At 32.1% G+C, this 15,591-nt stretch overlaps 1 protein-coding gene across 1 annotated transcript; it reads left to right on the forward strand.

Moving 5' to 3' along the window:
* The first annotated feature begins 11,169 nt into the window (after positions 1 to 11,169).
* LOC110115132 (adenine/guanine permease AZG1) lies at positions 11,170 to 13,204 on the forward strand. Its single transcript, XM_020848267.2, has one exon. The coding sequence runs from the start codon at positions 11,317 to 11,319 to the stop codon at positions 12,955 to 12,957; it is 1,641 nt and encodes a 546-aa protein (XP_020703926.1). The 5' UTR covers positions 11,170 to 11,316; the 3' UTR covers positions 12,958 to 13,204.
* Positions 13,205 to 15,591: the final 2,387 nt, after the last annotated feature.

Consider the following 15,591-nt stretch of genomic DNA (forward strand, 5'->3'; position numbering starts at 1 on the left):
TTTGAACACTTATTTTTGGAGTCTAAAGGATAAAAAGTAGGAGGTGTTTTGAGATTCTAAAAATAATTCAGAAACACATCAATCAATCATATGTGTTAGGCTTAAAATTTTGGTTTATATAATATTATAGTTTAATTTATCATTTTGTTAAAATATTTGGATTAGATTCCCGAAGTTGGAGACTTATGCTTTTGGGTCCACCCTAAATCCTAGTTCTTAGTTAGGCACAAAATGATAATGACCCAAGCCTAACTAATGAAATGTAAATCTAATCTTACCTCATCATGGATTGGAGTCCTAGTTAAACCACTTAGGCACTTTTAAAATCATGAGTCTGATCTTTATGACATATGGGTAGGTTAATATTTAAATTTTTGAGAAATTGAGACCGACGTCTAGAGAAGGTCCTAATTGAATCCTTTACTTATATATGATGATTATGCTCGATGAAATTAAAATTTTAATTTCTTTAATTAGTTTCTAATGTAATGCATGTTGATTGACTTTGAATGTAGAAATAATATATGATGAACATTTAAAATTTAGGCTTAGAAAATAAGTTTCTTTCGTAAAGATGCATAATATCCCCTATATAGATCTACCACCTAATATGTAAGGTGGTCTGCCATGACCCACAAGTGAGGTGGTCCTAATCGGTCACCCTATGAAAATCCTAAAAGAGTAAGTAAAGCAAGTATTGTTAATCAGCCCCTCATGATAATACATTTTTATAAATTTGATAGATGATAATCACTATACTTGTGCTTAAATCATACTAATCCAACATACCTGGTTGTTCATGCTTTCGTATTCTTAGGCTACACATTATATTTGATATTAACTACACATATAACTACAATATTCATTAAATGATGATCTGATATATTAAAAATATCATATCATTAATTTAAATTTTTGGAGAAATCATTAGTATACCATATTTAATTTATGCCGTCAATCTAAAACTTTGGGCGAGTTAGCCAGCCATGAAGAATAATTAGGGCAAACTTATTTTTATTAATAATATATAAAAAAGAAAGTAAAGAAGAAAATATATCACCAAATGGTTAAAAGTTCTCCTTTACCGTCCTCCTTGAACTTACAAAATTTATTACACAAATATAGACCAAATACTCTAAGGAAGTGGATCTAGCAATTCCCGAAGTCTATGAGTTTTCACTCCTAAGAAAATTTCAGAGAGACACTTTGAAGTCTGCATTTTACTAAGTGATTGAACTCCCCAACTAACATAACAAATTGACTATTCATAGAAAATATAAAAAACAAATTATGGCGCTGTGATGCTTAAGACACTTGCACTGCGGCTGCCTTAAAATGAACTAGGATCGCAATGTTAAAGGGTTTTGTCCACTACAGCACTTGTTGACATATCCCACAATTTAATGAATAAAAGTGTTTCTTCACAAGCAGATCGTGATTTAAACAGTTACAACTGTAGCACCGTGACTCTATTGATGTGTAAGCTATGTGAAGTCCACATGACACTCCTTTAACTTAACGACGCTAGAGTTTGGCTCTGCAATGCTATATAGATAAAGAGTTGATTTTGCATCACTAAATCCTTCGATGCTACGACATTGGGTTAGTTTGTTGTGCTTTGTGGTGCTGACTACCTCGATATTAAGGAACTGTCAAATAGTGATTGGGCACTACCATATCCATATTTGGGTCATCTGGTGGTGTCAATGATGGCACCATAACAGTATTATGTTTGACGCCATGGTGTTGTTCCAGATTTGAAAATTTTTCCCATTTTTTGTATTTTTCTGCACAAACACAACTAAAATAATATATTTTCACTAACAAATTAACACATAAAATATAACATTATTTACACTTATCACATGACTACCTATAAAAAATTCTAAGAGCATCCAAATCATCATAACATAGGAAAATCTAGTGCCTATCACATCACATCACTGATAATTGATAAAAATCATCACATCATAAGACACCACACAATACATTAATCATAACAATCAACATGCAAGAAAAATTGCATAAAGTTTAGAAAAAATCTATGTCACACAGTGTGCAAATGTAAATGAACGTTGGCCTAACCTAGAACTAGAGTTGGTTGTCCTAACAAATCATTTATAGTATGTAATCATGCTATGTGGATTGGATGTATCTTAGATGGGTTATTGTTTAAAGTTTTCTAGTGTTTACTTTATTTATTTTAAGGTGAGGGGATTTTAGTTTGAGTTTAGATATTAGTGTCTTAATGTTTATTTTTGGATGAATTTTATTTGTTAAATGGTAATTGCCTTAGTTCACACTTGGGCCGTGAGATTTATTTCACCATACTTTGAATTTTTGTATTTTTGAAATATGTTAACGTATTAACAAAAAGGTTTATTTTATGGCTTTTTGATTTATAATAGTTTCTAAAGTTTTCTTATTTTTTATAAATACTAGACCTGAAGATTAGTAAAATGACACTAAATTTGCTAGATTTAGAGTTTTTCACTATTTTTATTAATTTTCAAAGTTTGGGTATATTTTTGAACTAAATTTGGCAAAAGAGTTAACTTTTTGATTTTTAGTTATATCTATAAATTTCATATTTTTTATAAATATTGGACCCTGAGAGTATTCTAATGTCTTTGAGTTTTTTCAATTTAGAGTTTTTTACAATTAGTTAAGAAATTTATAAGTTTTAATATTTATTTAAATTATTTAATAGCCTGATTATGGAGGATTTATGATTTTGGTTATAAAAAATCCCAAACCTCTTAAAATCTCCCTCAAATGTCACTAATGACTCTTAGGGGTGATTCTAAGTTCTTGGAATTATTTTGGAATTTTTTGGTTAGTTTTAATTATTTTTATTAATTAATTGGTAATTTTTCTCTATTATTAATTATTAATTTTTTAATTTAGTTCAATTCCAAATAAAAGGGCTTTTAATTTTCTTTGATTATATATAAAAATATGATTAATTAAGGTTTTAATTTATATTTTTAAGATTTAAATTGAATTAATTATGAATTACTTAAAAACCTAGGTCATTTTTAAATGTGAATTTTTGGTTGCCTATATATTAGGCCAAATGGATTTCAAATTCAATGAAATCTGGACCATTGAATCACCTATTCCTGAGGCATAAACTAACCAATTTTGGCTCAATGGTGGACCTTCTAAGTATAAAACCATGGCGAAAGTACTGTTAAGCATAGAACTGCTAAAGAGGCTACTTGGAAGAAGAAATATTATATATGACAGGTTTATCTAGGTTTATTCTGACTCATTCTATTTTGAAAATGTCGAGTATATTATGAAACTCTTAAAATTTTTCAAGATTTTTTTTGTTGACGGCAGGCATTCAAAAATTACAGACCTTCTAAGTCCAAATCATAAACCTTCATGAGTCATTCTAAGTCCAAATCACAAACCTTCTACTCCAGAATATTTATATTGTTGTGCTTTAATTAACTTATTTTTTTTTCATAATTTTTTATCATTGTTGAAATTTCTTTAGAAATATATACTTGTTGATACACGTGGGGTTTTTAAAACAATCATGTGTCTATTTTGCAAACTAATTTTACTAAAATGTTCTAGACATGATTAGTTATTTTATAAATTTTTTCATTTTTGGAATTAAAATATAAAAGAATTTAGATAAAATTAATATTTTAATATTAAATAACTATAATATTTAATATTTTATTATAAAATCTAATTTCACTCATAAAAGTTATTAAATTTTCTTTCCATTATATGCTAAAATGTTTAACAAAGAATGGTTAAGGAAATAGGGAAGAAAAAAAAGGAGGGAGAAGGGAGAAAACCCTGGTTTTGGGTGACTTTGGGTCGTTTTCGTCTGTTGGCCCAATTAGGAAACTTGTTCGTCTCAAGATAAATTATACTATGCCCATCTCAATTTTAAAAAAATGTACAATTTTTAGAAAATTTTTTAATTAAAAATTTGTATCAGTTAGAGAAAAATGTGGATAACTTTTCACATATAAAACTTTTACCGTGTAAATTTTTATATGTTAAAGAAATTATAATTATACACATTTTGAATACTTTTTAGAAATTTTATAATGGGTGTTTTAAAATATGAGGGATTTATATTTAATAAAAATTATTTGGATGTTGAAAAATAATGGTGTAGTACAATAAAAGTCTAAAAACATCGTTTTATATAATCTCTGATAATTTGGTAATTTTTTGAAAATATGCATTTTTATCTAGTAGGCTTTTCTCTTATATACTATTATACAACACTTCACAATTTTGATATATACTCAATTACACTTTAATTACTATAATGTGATAATATATACTTATATATGATAAATTTATATTGTTAGGAGCCAAAAGGGGCCAGAATACTTTAAGATTTTATCAGTATCATAGAATTTATAGGAGTTAAAAGAAACTATAATTCTTTGAGATTCTATCTAAGACAAAGATATGTGATATATTTTGATGCTATAAGAATAAAGAAAAAGTGAGTCATAAGTGGCCAGAATCCTTTGAGGTTTTGTTTGGGTCCATAAAATGTGATATGAATTACTTCATGATATGAATTTCAATTTATTTGTTTGTTCAATATTATTATTTAAATCGGAGAATAATTATTCTACATTTATTACATCTCTTTGCAATTTATTTAAACTGTATTTAACTAATTTTAAGGATTTAGTAAAATATTTGATGAAAGAATATATAAAAATTTAAATTGGTTTGCGTGGATTGATTTGCTGTTATAGCTTAATATGATTTTACTTTTGATTTTTAGGATATAGGAAGGGAAAAGAGATTATGGAGTAGCAATTTAGGATCATATCTATGGTCATGGATATTTTACTATTTTAATTTTTGTATAGTCATGACTAGTTAAATTTTTAGTTATGTAGCTTTGCATGTAGCCATGTACTATAGTGTAGATATTTATTTTGAAGAAATAAAAGAAACTTAGTGGATGAGTTTATTTTCAGAATTTAAATATTTTTATAGCTCTGTAGTATGTAGTTTGTTTCAATGAATATTGGTGGAAAAGCTAAAATAATTCGAAAACTAGATCTTTAGATTTCTCTGTCACAGCTTAATACGATAAGACCTATCCTGGTCTGGTTTGGTTATGATAATTCAAGGCATAACCCCACTTGTCCACTTGGATTGAGTCATATAGCTAGCCCAAGTGGGCTCAAGGGTTGGGTCTCCTATGGATGACTCCTAGGGACCTAATGAGCCATCCTATGGGTTCAACTTACTTTGGTGATACTTAGAGCATTGTAATTGAATTGAATTTAGATTTAGGCTTGATTGGTCAACTATGATTTGACTTTATCAATCAGGTTTGACCAGGGGTTGGGGTTAGGTCCAACAAGTTCAAATTTATATTTTTGAACTTAATGGAGGTGGTTCCATGCACTTGGGAGGTCACTAGATTCAAAATGCTAGTTTGGGAACTTAAGGACCCCCTTTGATCAATCATGGTTGACTTGGTCAACCAAGGTTGATAGAGACTTGAGTTTAGGTTCAATTCATCCGAAATGGTGTTTGGAATGCATTGGGTGAAGTTTCAATTCTTAATTTGAATGGGCCATATTCAAACTTAAGAAAATTTTGGTTTTAGTAATTTTTGGGGTTTTGGGGTTGAAGTGGTTTTAAGGTCAACCAAGGCCCACCAAAGGCTCAATTTTGGTTTAAGATGTCATGAGAATGATCATGAGCATGTTCAAAGGTTTAGGGAAGGCTCCCAAGTCAATTTTCCACAAGATGCAAAGTCCCATGGTCTGGACTATAAATATTAAATGGTTTCATACCCTTTAAAATCAATTTAGTTTTAGGGGTTAGAGAGTTGGGAAAGCTCTCAAATTTGGAGGGTTGACCCTAGAGATAAGTTTGATCAATATGTGATTGATAAATCATGAGTCCAATATCATTTGATATAGTTTTGAGGTGATTGAAAACTCATGCAAAATAGTTTATGGGACAAGGGGTCTTGGCCTTCATATTTGGTTGGAAAATTTTGATTTACTCTTGGTTTTGAATTTAGTTGATTGAGTTTGGTTTACTCATATCGTTGACAATCATTTAGGTGATTGTTGGTGAATGAGTAGGGGGTCAAATAACAATAACAAGGGGATTATTACTTGAGATGATTTAGATTTGATTTGGACTAGAATTTTATTTGGATTTAATTTAAGTTAGATTTAAATTGAATTTGAACTTTGTTTAGTTAACCTAATTCAAAAATGAGATCAAAACTTCTATGATTTGACAGCTGACATGAATATTGTTCATTTACCATGATTTGAATTCAGTTATATGAATTTAGTAATCTGATGGGTTGTTTTGCTCAGTGTATGTGTTTAATTGATTTCAAGTTAGAAAAAAGGTTCATGAGTATTAAACTGATCAGGATTTCTCATGTTCTTTTTCTTTTTATTTTAGTTATTATTTTGTACTTAGGAATGGAAGGATATGTTATGATTATATGATTCATTAATATTGTATATGATTTATTTTTGGGTCAATAAATACAAAGGTACATATTAATATTTTGATCAACAGTTTCACTTTTACTGATATTTATATTGATAAACAAAATTAGGTAGCTCTGATTGTTCTTCATTAAAAGATATAAGAATAAAATTTTCAAATTAGATTCCGGTGTATCATATTTCTTTCCTTAAAAATATAACTCTTTTGTAAAAGAAAGATATACATAAGATTAAATCACTGATCCTCTTTATTCTCCGATTCTCTTTTATAATAAATTATAAATATATGAGAGTTAGTGAACCAAAAGTATATCGAAATATTTGAATAATTTAATACAAATTCAATTGAGGGGACTCGAGAAAAGTCTGCAGAATTAGAGAGGCAAAGATGGCAAACTTGTTAGGATCTTGGAGAACTGGTTTTTTTTTTCCAGAAAACATGATTCTATTAAAACAAAAGAAACCGTTACAACAAATGAGAAAATAGGGAAAATAAAAAGAGAAAATTACAATAAAAACGTGAGCTCAGTAGTGGTTAAAGCTTCTAGCGTCACTGTCACCACACCAGGACCGTCCATGGTGGATAAAGCAACGAAATTCGACCCAACTCGAGAGAAAACACCAATGGTTCTAAACCCTAAATCTTGGAGAACTGGTTGAGCATATATTAAAGTCAAAGAAGCTTACAAGATCTAATCAAGCCTACTCACTCAATTAGCAAGCCTAATTACCTAGTTTAAAAGTTAAATCGCTCCAATTTGGGAATCACTTACTCTATACCAAGGAGTATTCATCTATATCCAATCAAGGTTGGTGGCTTCATGAAAAGGTCAGGAGCTTCATTTAGAAGAATAGTGATTTCACTTATGGACCAGTGACCTCAACTGCAAAGAGACTTCTTCCAATAAATTACTATAAAGATTGTTTATGTGTACTTAAAAAAGCTCTAACTACATGCTTCTATGCCTTGTTATGTATTATTCATTTTTTTATAAGGTGAAAAAAATAATTTTTTAAAAAAAATTTGTCCCCAAACCATATAAATCTAAAAATCAAAGATCAATTTTTGCATATACAATCATTTGAGGGCATTTACATTTGGAAATAAAATTTCAAAACTTCTCTCTCTAAAATCTTTGATTTCTTTTCTTCTTTCTTTTTCTTCGTCCCTCTTCTTCTGTCCCACAACTTCACTTTATTCTCTATTATATGGAATATTGCAAGTCTTCGTAGTATTGTTATAACATCGATCATCTGTGCATAAATCTAAGTCCGATAATAATAATAATAATAATAAAATATAATTTATCATACTTTAAAATATCGTATGCTAAGTTATCCTCCATGGCATTTGGAAAAGCCATCTATCATTAAAATAAACCAAGCCAAGATTCTATCATATTATACTTCAAGATACGAAGAGAGCAGATACCCAAAAGCGCATTTAGTATTGGACACATGACCAAACTAACTTGGCCACAGTACTGTATGGATTTATTTAATTAGGTTATATGTGTAATTTCATCTCTTTTTTATTTTATGACTTATGATCAAGAGATTTGATAAAAAAACTAGATGAAAGAGTTGGTCTAAATTAAATTGGGGTCATTCACTAATAAACAATGTATCATCTGAGGCCATCTAATTGTTATCTTCTCATCTCCTTATTTTTCTTCATTTACAACGATCCCTTTCCTGTTGTAAATCCAATTCAATCGAAAAGTTTGTCAAATTATTATTTCCATCATCTCACATCTATTATATTTGGAATCAACTATAAATTAAAATAAATAATATTTATTATTTTTTTTTTCACTTTGTAACTCATATTGATTATTCAAAAAACTGTGAAATTGATTACATTATTATAGTTTATTTTAAATATTGGTGCGACGGTCAAAGAGATCTAGAACTCTCTAAGAAATGTCTTCAAGATTATCTCAAGTACCATGTTCCATACAATGTCATAGGGGTGTCAATATTTGACCTGATTAGAAATCCAACTCAGATATTACATGAAAAATTTCAGGTTCTAATCAACTTGTTTTCCAAACAGGCTGAGTTCGTGTTTTATTTTTCGACCCATTTATAAAATTGGGTCGAGTTCGGGTTGACCCGGAAACACAAAATCAACCCAAGTTGACCCAAGAATTAGCCTGCACCAGAATGTTATCCATTGCTCAAAACTCTGCACCCCGCACTGGCACCACAACACGATACCCCGTTCGCGTTCACTCATGTTCACCCGCAGTCCATAACGTGATCTAGTCGGGTTTGCTCGCAGTTCGTCCGCTCGCATCAACACTACAACGTGTTCCCCTGCACGCATCCAATCTTGTCTACCCGCATTCACCCGCAATACGTTAGCGGGTCGGGTCAGGTCAATCCAATAACGCACATGGGTCAGATTCGAGTTGGAATTTCTGACTCGTCTGGGAAAAAGGGTCGGGTTCTGCTCGTGTCAAACAGTATTAGGTCAACATCAGGTTTGACCAGAATTCGATCAGCAACCCTATTTTGTCACCCCTACAATGTCATTAAAAGTTGTGGCGTATCAAATAGCTCATACGACACTCAATTAGCGATGATTCATGACTTGAAAATCACAAGAAATCATCTTCCCAATAAGCAGCAAGTCATAGAAAAACTTCAAGACTTTGTTGAATAATCAAACTAACATCATGAGTTGTACTCATATTCCACACCATTAGAAAATCAAATATGAATGGCAGTAGACTAAATAAACAAAAAAACAATGCACTGCCACTTATGAAGGACATCTCACACAACTTATATTGATTAGTTGATTGAAAGTTTTGATTATCAATCAAAAGATCTTTGATTCGAAGTTTCTGTATGTATTACATGTGTAAGTTTAATTTATTTTAATTGACTCAAAAAGTCCCCTGCCCACTCCTGAAAAAAAATAATAATAAATCACAAATAGTTTCATAGTAAAAGTACAAAGCAAGGATAATTAAGACTTTGTTGACATTACATTTTATTATTTTTAGGGACTTCTGGTGCTAATTAAGGAAAATTCACATACATATTACAGACACAATCTTGGAACATAATACATCTTCGTTAGCAGTCAAAACCTAAACTAAAATATAATTAACTTTAATATTAAACTCAATTATTTTTAACTTAAATATATAATTTAAGAAAATATCTAATAATTTTTATTAAAATATGTAATTATGCACATATTTATTTACATCACTTTATTGACTAGATATTTGAAAAAATTAATTTAATTTAATTTTTTATTTTAATAGAAAAGAAAAATATCAAACTGATAGCAAAAATAAATAAAAAAGTCCAAATTTCAACCAACGATCAAACCGATATTTTAACTCTCTTTACTCAAAATTCTTCTCTCTTCGTATTTTGTTGGCAACTATCAATATTATAAATTAAAGTCATTAAAATGGCCCAAAAAAAAATAAAGTCATTAAAAAATTAATAATTATAAAAAAAAATTAGTGAGAAACTGATAAAAGTGTTGGAAATAAATCATTTAATTTAATATATTTTAAATATATTTTATATTATTTATTTCTTTCTTTCTTAATATGAGGTAACCAATGGGCTGAAGAGTGAGACAAAGTTGAGCAAATTTGACTTTCCAGCAATCCGCCATTTCTGATTAAACAATCCTTAAAAAAAAAAAAAAAAAAGTCAAGTGGAATCTCCTCTTTCAATGGGAACTGGGAAATGGGAATTCGGCAGAGGGAAAAATTTCAGCGGCCCAATTTCAGCAAAATGCAAACGAGAATTGTCTCTCTCCTTTATATTCAAATTTTTTCTTACCTATTTTTTAATTTTTTAAGTTTTTTGTTATTTTTTATTTTTACTTTTTTTTAAAATAACTTATTTATGACGAGAAGCAATATTTTCTAATCAAATATGTTAATTTAAAGGTTGTTGTCCATATATTATATATATATTATATATATCTATAATTATATATATATTAAATAGAATTTACAAAAAAGGTAAATTTTAAATAATAATATATGATTAAAAACATAAAAAATCTTAAAAAGTTTATCAATTTTGAAATGGGTTTTAATATTAGTTATATATATTATAAATATCCTTACAAATTTTTTTTTAAAAAAATTGAGATCTTCTTTTTAAAAAAAAAATTACATCAAAGTATTCTGACAAAGAAATAATCAAGACGAGCTTTGAAGCTCTTGAATCTATAAGCATATATATATATATATATATATATATTAATATAATATATATATAATATATATATATATATATTATATATAATATATATATATATATATATTATATGGTGTGTGTGTGTGTTTAGAAATCAGGTTGGAAGTTTTCATGATTATATTATAAATTTATATATTTTTTTTTATAAAAATTCAAAAATAATAAAAATAATTCTATGAAATATATAATAAAATTAAAAAGATTTAAAAATATTTATATGCAATCATAAAAATAATAATATATTGAAAACTTTTAAGCACAAATGATAAAAATATTATTCTGTACATTTATCTTCAAAAAAATTTTCACATAATTTGTACAGTATTCTTCTTAAAATAAATTAAAACTTTTTAATTCATTAAAATTTTTTTTATCAAAATCCACTGATATAATTTTTTCCCCTCAAGAAAATGAACTTTTCTTATCACCATAATTCCACAACCGCCCACAAACGAACATTTACATAAGATGCAGATAACCTCTGAACTAAAACCCCCAATGTCTTATAGCCAATCCACCCCATAAATCTCGCCCCTCAGCAAACTCTCTGCTCCCGTTTCCTCGGCTCGCCGGCAGGCGGCCAACCATGCATCCACCGCCCCCACCCTCCCGCCTCCGCAATCTGAACGCGGCGGTGGCGTCTTCCTGGTTTGGACGGCGCTTCAAGCTCTCAGAACGAGGCACCACCTTTTCGACTGAGCTCCGTGCCGGTACGGCCACATTCTTAACCATGGCCTACATCCTCGCCGTCAACGCCTCCATCGTCTCCGACTCTGGCGCGAATTGCTCCGTCTCCGATTGCCTCCATCCTTCTCCGTCCTGCAAATTCCCACCAGCTATCGATCCCGGCTACGCTGATTGCGTTGCCCGCGCTCGCCGCGACCTCATCGTCGCCACCGCCGCATCATCCGTAATAGGATCTGTTCTAATGGGTTTCTTCGCCAATCTCCCCATCGCACTCGCCCCTGGAATGGGAACAAACGCTTATTTTGCTTATTCCATTGTCGGTTTCCACGGTTCCGGCAGCGTGCCTTACCGCTCTGCCCTTGCCGCCGTGTTCATCGAGGGCGTTTTATTCCTTCTCCTTTCTCTTCTCGGCTTCCGCTCTCGTCTGGCCCGTCTCATTCCCCGCCCAGTTAGGTCATCGTCTTCAGTCGGAATCGGTTTATTTCTCGCGTTTATCGGCCTGCAGAACAATCAGGGCATAGGGCTTGTCGGCTTCAGCCCATCTACTCTCCTCACCCTTGGCGCTTGCCCGCGTTCTTCCCGCGCCTCCCTAGCCCCTGTCCAAACCCTTCCAAACGGCACCCTTTCCCTCATCCCCGGCGCCACCGTCTCCGGCGAGCTCCTCTGCCTCCACGGTCGCATGCAGAGCCCCACTTTCTGGCTCGCGGCCGCCGGCTTCCTCATCATCTCCTACTGCCTCATCCGAAATATCAACGGCGGCATAATCTACGGTATCGTCTTCGTCACCGCCATCTCCTGGTTCCGCGGCACCGCCGTCACTGCCTTCCCTGACACTCTCGCCGGCAACGAATCCTATGCTTATTTCAAAAAAGTCGTCGACTTTCATTCAATAAGTTCCACCGCTGGCGCCCTCAGCTTCTCCGACATCGCCCGCGGCCGTTTCTGGGAAGCAGTCATCACTTTTCTCTACGTCGACATTCTGGACACCACCGGCACTCTTTATTCCATGGCGCGCTTCGCAGGATTCGTCGAAGAGAACGGGGAATTTGAAGGGCAATACTTCGCCTTCATGTCCGATGCTACAGCTATTGTCGCCGGCTCGCTACTTGGGACGTCGCCGGTAACGGCGTTTATAGAATCGTCAACAGGTATCCGGGAAGGAGGAAGAACAGGGCTAACGGCGCTGACGGCGGCGGCGTACTTTATCCTTTCGCTGTTCTTCACGCCATTGCTGGCGTCAATACCTCCATGGGCGGTGGGGCCGGCGCTGATAGTTGTTGGGGTGATGATGATGAAGGCGGTGACAGAGATCGAATGGGCGGATATGAGACAGGGAATTCCAGCTTTCATAACTCTAATCTTGATGCCACTTACATACTCCATTGCGTACGGGCTCATCGGCGGAATCGCCGTATTCGTGCTACTCAACGCCTGGGACTGGGCGGCCGCTGCCATCAAGAAATTCTTGCCGGCGGCGACCAAGGTTCCCGAGGTGGAAGTCGTTAACATAGTGAATGCTAATGATTCAGTCGAGGTTTAGGCAAGACTAAGCACTGCAGTTCGTCTCGTTAGTCAACTTGGGTAATTGCTGCGCCATGGATCTTAATCTTTATATGTATTTGTTAACGGAGGAAGAAACAAAATTAAAGATTCATTGTCGTTTTAGAGAAGGAAGATTCCATGGGGTAAAATTTACAAAATATTGAAGACTCCATTGAAGAAATTGTATATACTATGTAATATGAATATGATGCATAAATATTATCAATTATAAATTTTGTTGTATCGTACAATTTATTTTTTTATAATAATAATAATAATAATAATATTTTTTTTAATACCATCAATGCTAGTTCTAAATTTGAATGAAAAAGCAAGTTAAATGATTTTTAAAATCACTAATTTGTTCTTGCATAGAAAAAAAATCAGATCTTTGAAAGGTACAAAGGACCTAAAAAATGAACAAAATGCAAACGAAAATTAAGAAAAAAAAAAAGTCATAAATCATAGAGGATCAAGATTGTTTTTCTCCATATGTTCATAGTCTTTATGGCATACAAGTTTTGTCTGATTAAAATCAGGAAAATATTAAAAGGACCTTTATAGCAGTAATAAAAAGAGAAATCTTCATACTCTTTCCAAAGGAGCCTGTCCTTCAATTTGCAGCATGAATAGAGACAGCCTAACAGAAACAAAGAAACCATATTTAAGCAGCACTGAAATCCATCACTTTCGAACAGCTGTTGAACGCATGTGTGTAAGAACCACTATCAAAGCTTCTTAATTGTTACAGTTCTTTGGCGGAATGGCTCAAACTGTTAGTCAAAAAACTTTGCCCTCCATTGTGTTCTTTTAAACGTGTGTTGCATATGCCGTAAGCTATTTTGAATCTTTTTACAATATCTATTTGGAAGCATTGAATCAAGCTTCCTTCCCTTTAAACAATTTTTTTTTTTGTAAATTTGATAGGCATTCATTAAATGTTTGTACAACTTAATGGAACAATGATACCCAAACTGAAAGGATGATGTCAAATGTTTGAGTTTTGAGCAAGCATGCCTCAACTCCAAAGAGAAATTATTCTGTGTGGTCACTGGATGCCGTTTGGAGGTGAAATCAAAATATGCCACGTTACTTTTTCCCTGTGTATCAGTATTGTGTACCGCTGTGTACCAGGTGACGTGGCGCATTTGATTCACTTCCGAACTATCCGATGACCGCTCATAATAATTTCTCACTGACTGTTTAATAGGGCCCTACTCAGCTAGTTTAGCCTCTTTAACTCCCTAGATAAGTGATAACTCTCTTTTAGGGAAAGAATATGGCAATGAAGGCTCATTTTTCTTTTGCATTGCTATTTGCTCCATTTTGGGTTTTGAGATGATCATCAATTGGCATTCTCATAAAAATGAAACGATGGTTCATGAAATTGCAGCTGAGCTTTGATGAAGATTGAAACACAATTGATTTATAAGGAATGCTCAACTACTTAGTGAAAAGGTTAATTTTGATAATTAATTTCAAATTGAGTAATTAATTCGTTGGTTAATTTATTATTTTGATTTTATGGATCATATTATTATGATTTTTTGTTTTTAGAGGAACAATATATCAATGTTGGATGATGTCTACTAAGATTGAGGTTGCAGGAAAACCTCTAATAATATAAACAATAGCTCTTGAAGGTTGTCTGGGAGCTCTTTTAGCATATGTTAATGGTGCTGAAAAGAGTATGCAAAATTATAATTAAAATAATTTTAAGTTGAAAGTCCCTAGATTTCTTGAGTACTATTTCTCTACATTATGGTTTGTATGTAAATTTGAAATCATAATTCTATCTTAGATGTACCAATCAAATAATGATGAACTAATTGATCTAACTGAGCAAATTATTTTTCTTAGATATAGTTTGAAACTTCATTTCTCAAATGAAATGGATAGAGTTGGATAACCAAATCCAAATGGAGTTGTGGATATGTTAAAGATGTTGACATATTTTTAGAATTTGCAAGTCTAATTAAAAACTTAGCACAATAAATTCTACGTCCAAGCAAATTATGCATTAACCGGTACTTCTATTATATAAAAGATGTTAAGGCACATTTACAAACCAAATAATTTTTTCCCTAGAATATTGTATGAAATAGACATGGAGAGAAATATGTTACTGTAGCTGAAGGTACCCCACATGAAACACTAATTGCTACCTCAAATGTTGAGGAAGTACCAATTAAAATTTAACAACCTAGCACAAATGATATAGCTAGAAGGATAATTAAGGGACAACTTCGGCTCAAGCAATGCCAAAATAAAATTAGAGGATGAACATAATGAGTTCAACATAGATCCACCAAATAATGATGTTATAAAATTTCATGAAAGATTTTTTTATCAATTGCTAGTGTTATTAACTAATGCTTTTTTTTATGGTGCTTTATGTAACAACACTATTTAGGATCATATGATTTACTAAAATTATACCTGTAGTAACACTATGGCATTATGCTTGTAGTAACACAATGGCATTATGCTTTCAAGCACAGTGACATTGAGAAGTGGTGCATGAGATTGGCACTTGGCACCACTTCTCTCTGTTCTACAGTAACTTTGGAATCACATACGGCACAATAGTGCTAGGCTACTTTCACGCTATATATATATATATATATATATA

Source organism: Dendrobium catenatum, unplaced genomic scaffold (genome assembly GCF_001605985.2).
Source record: "Dendrobium catenatum unplaced genomic scaffold, ASM160598v2 fragScaff_scaffold_1284, whole genome shotgun sequence".
In the NCBI taxonomy this organism is placed as follows: domain Eukaryota; kingdom Viridiplantae; phylum Streptophyta; class Magnoliopsida; order Asparagales; family Orchidaceae; genus Dendrobium; species Dendrobium catenatum.

Coding starts and splice junctions, on each gene's coding strand:
- LOC110115132 (XM_020848267.2), top strand. CDS start 11,317: ATGCATCCACCGCCCCCACCCTCCCGCCTCCGCAATCTGAACGCGGCG.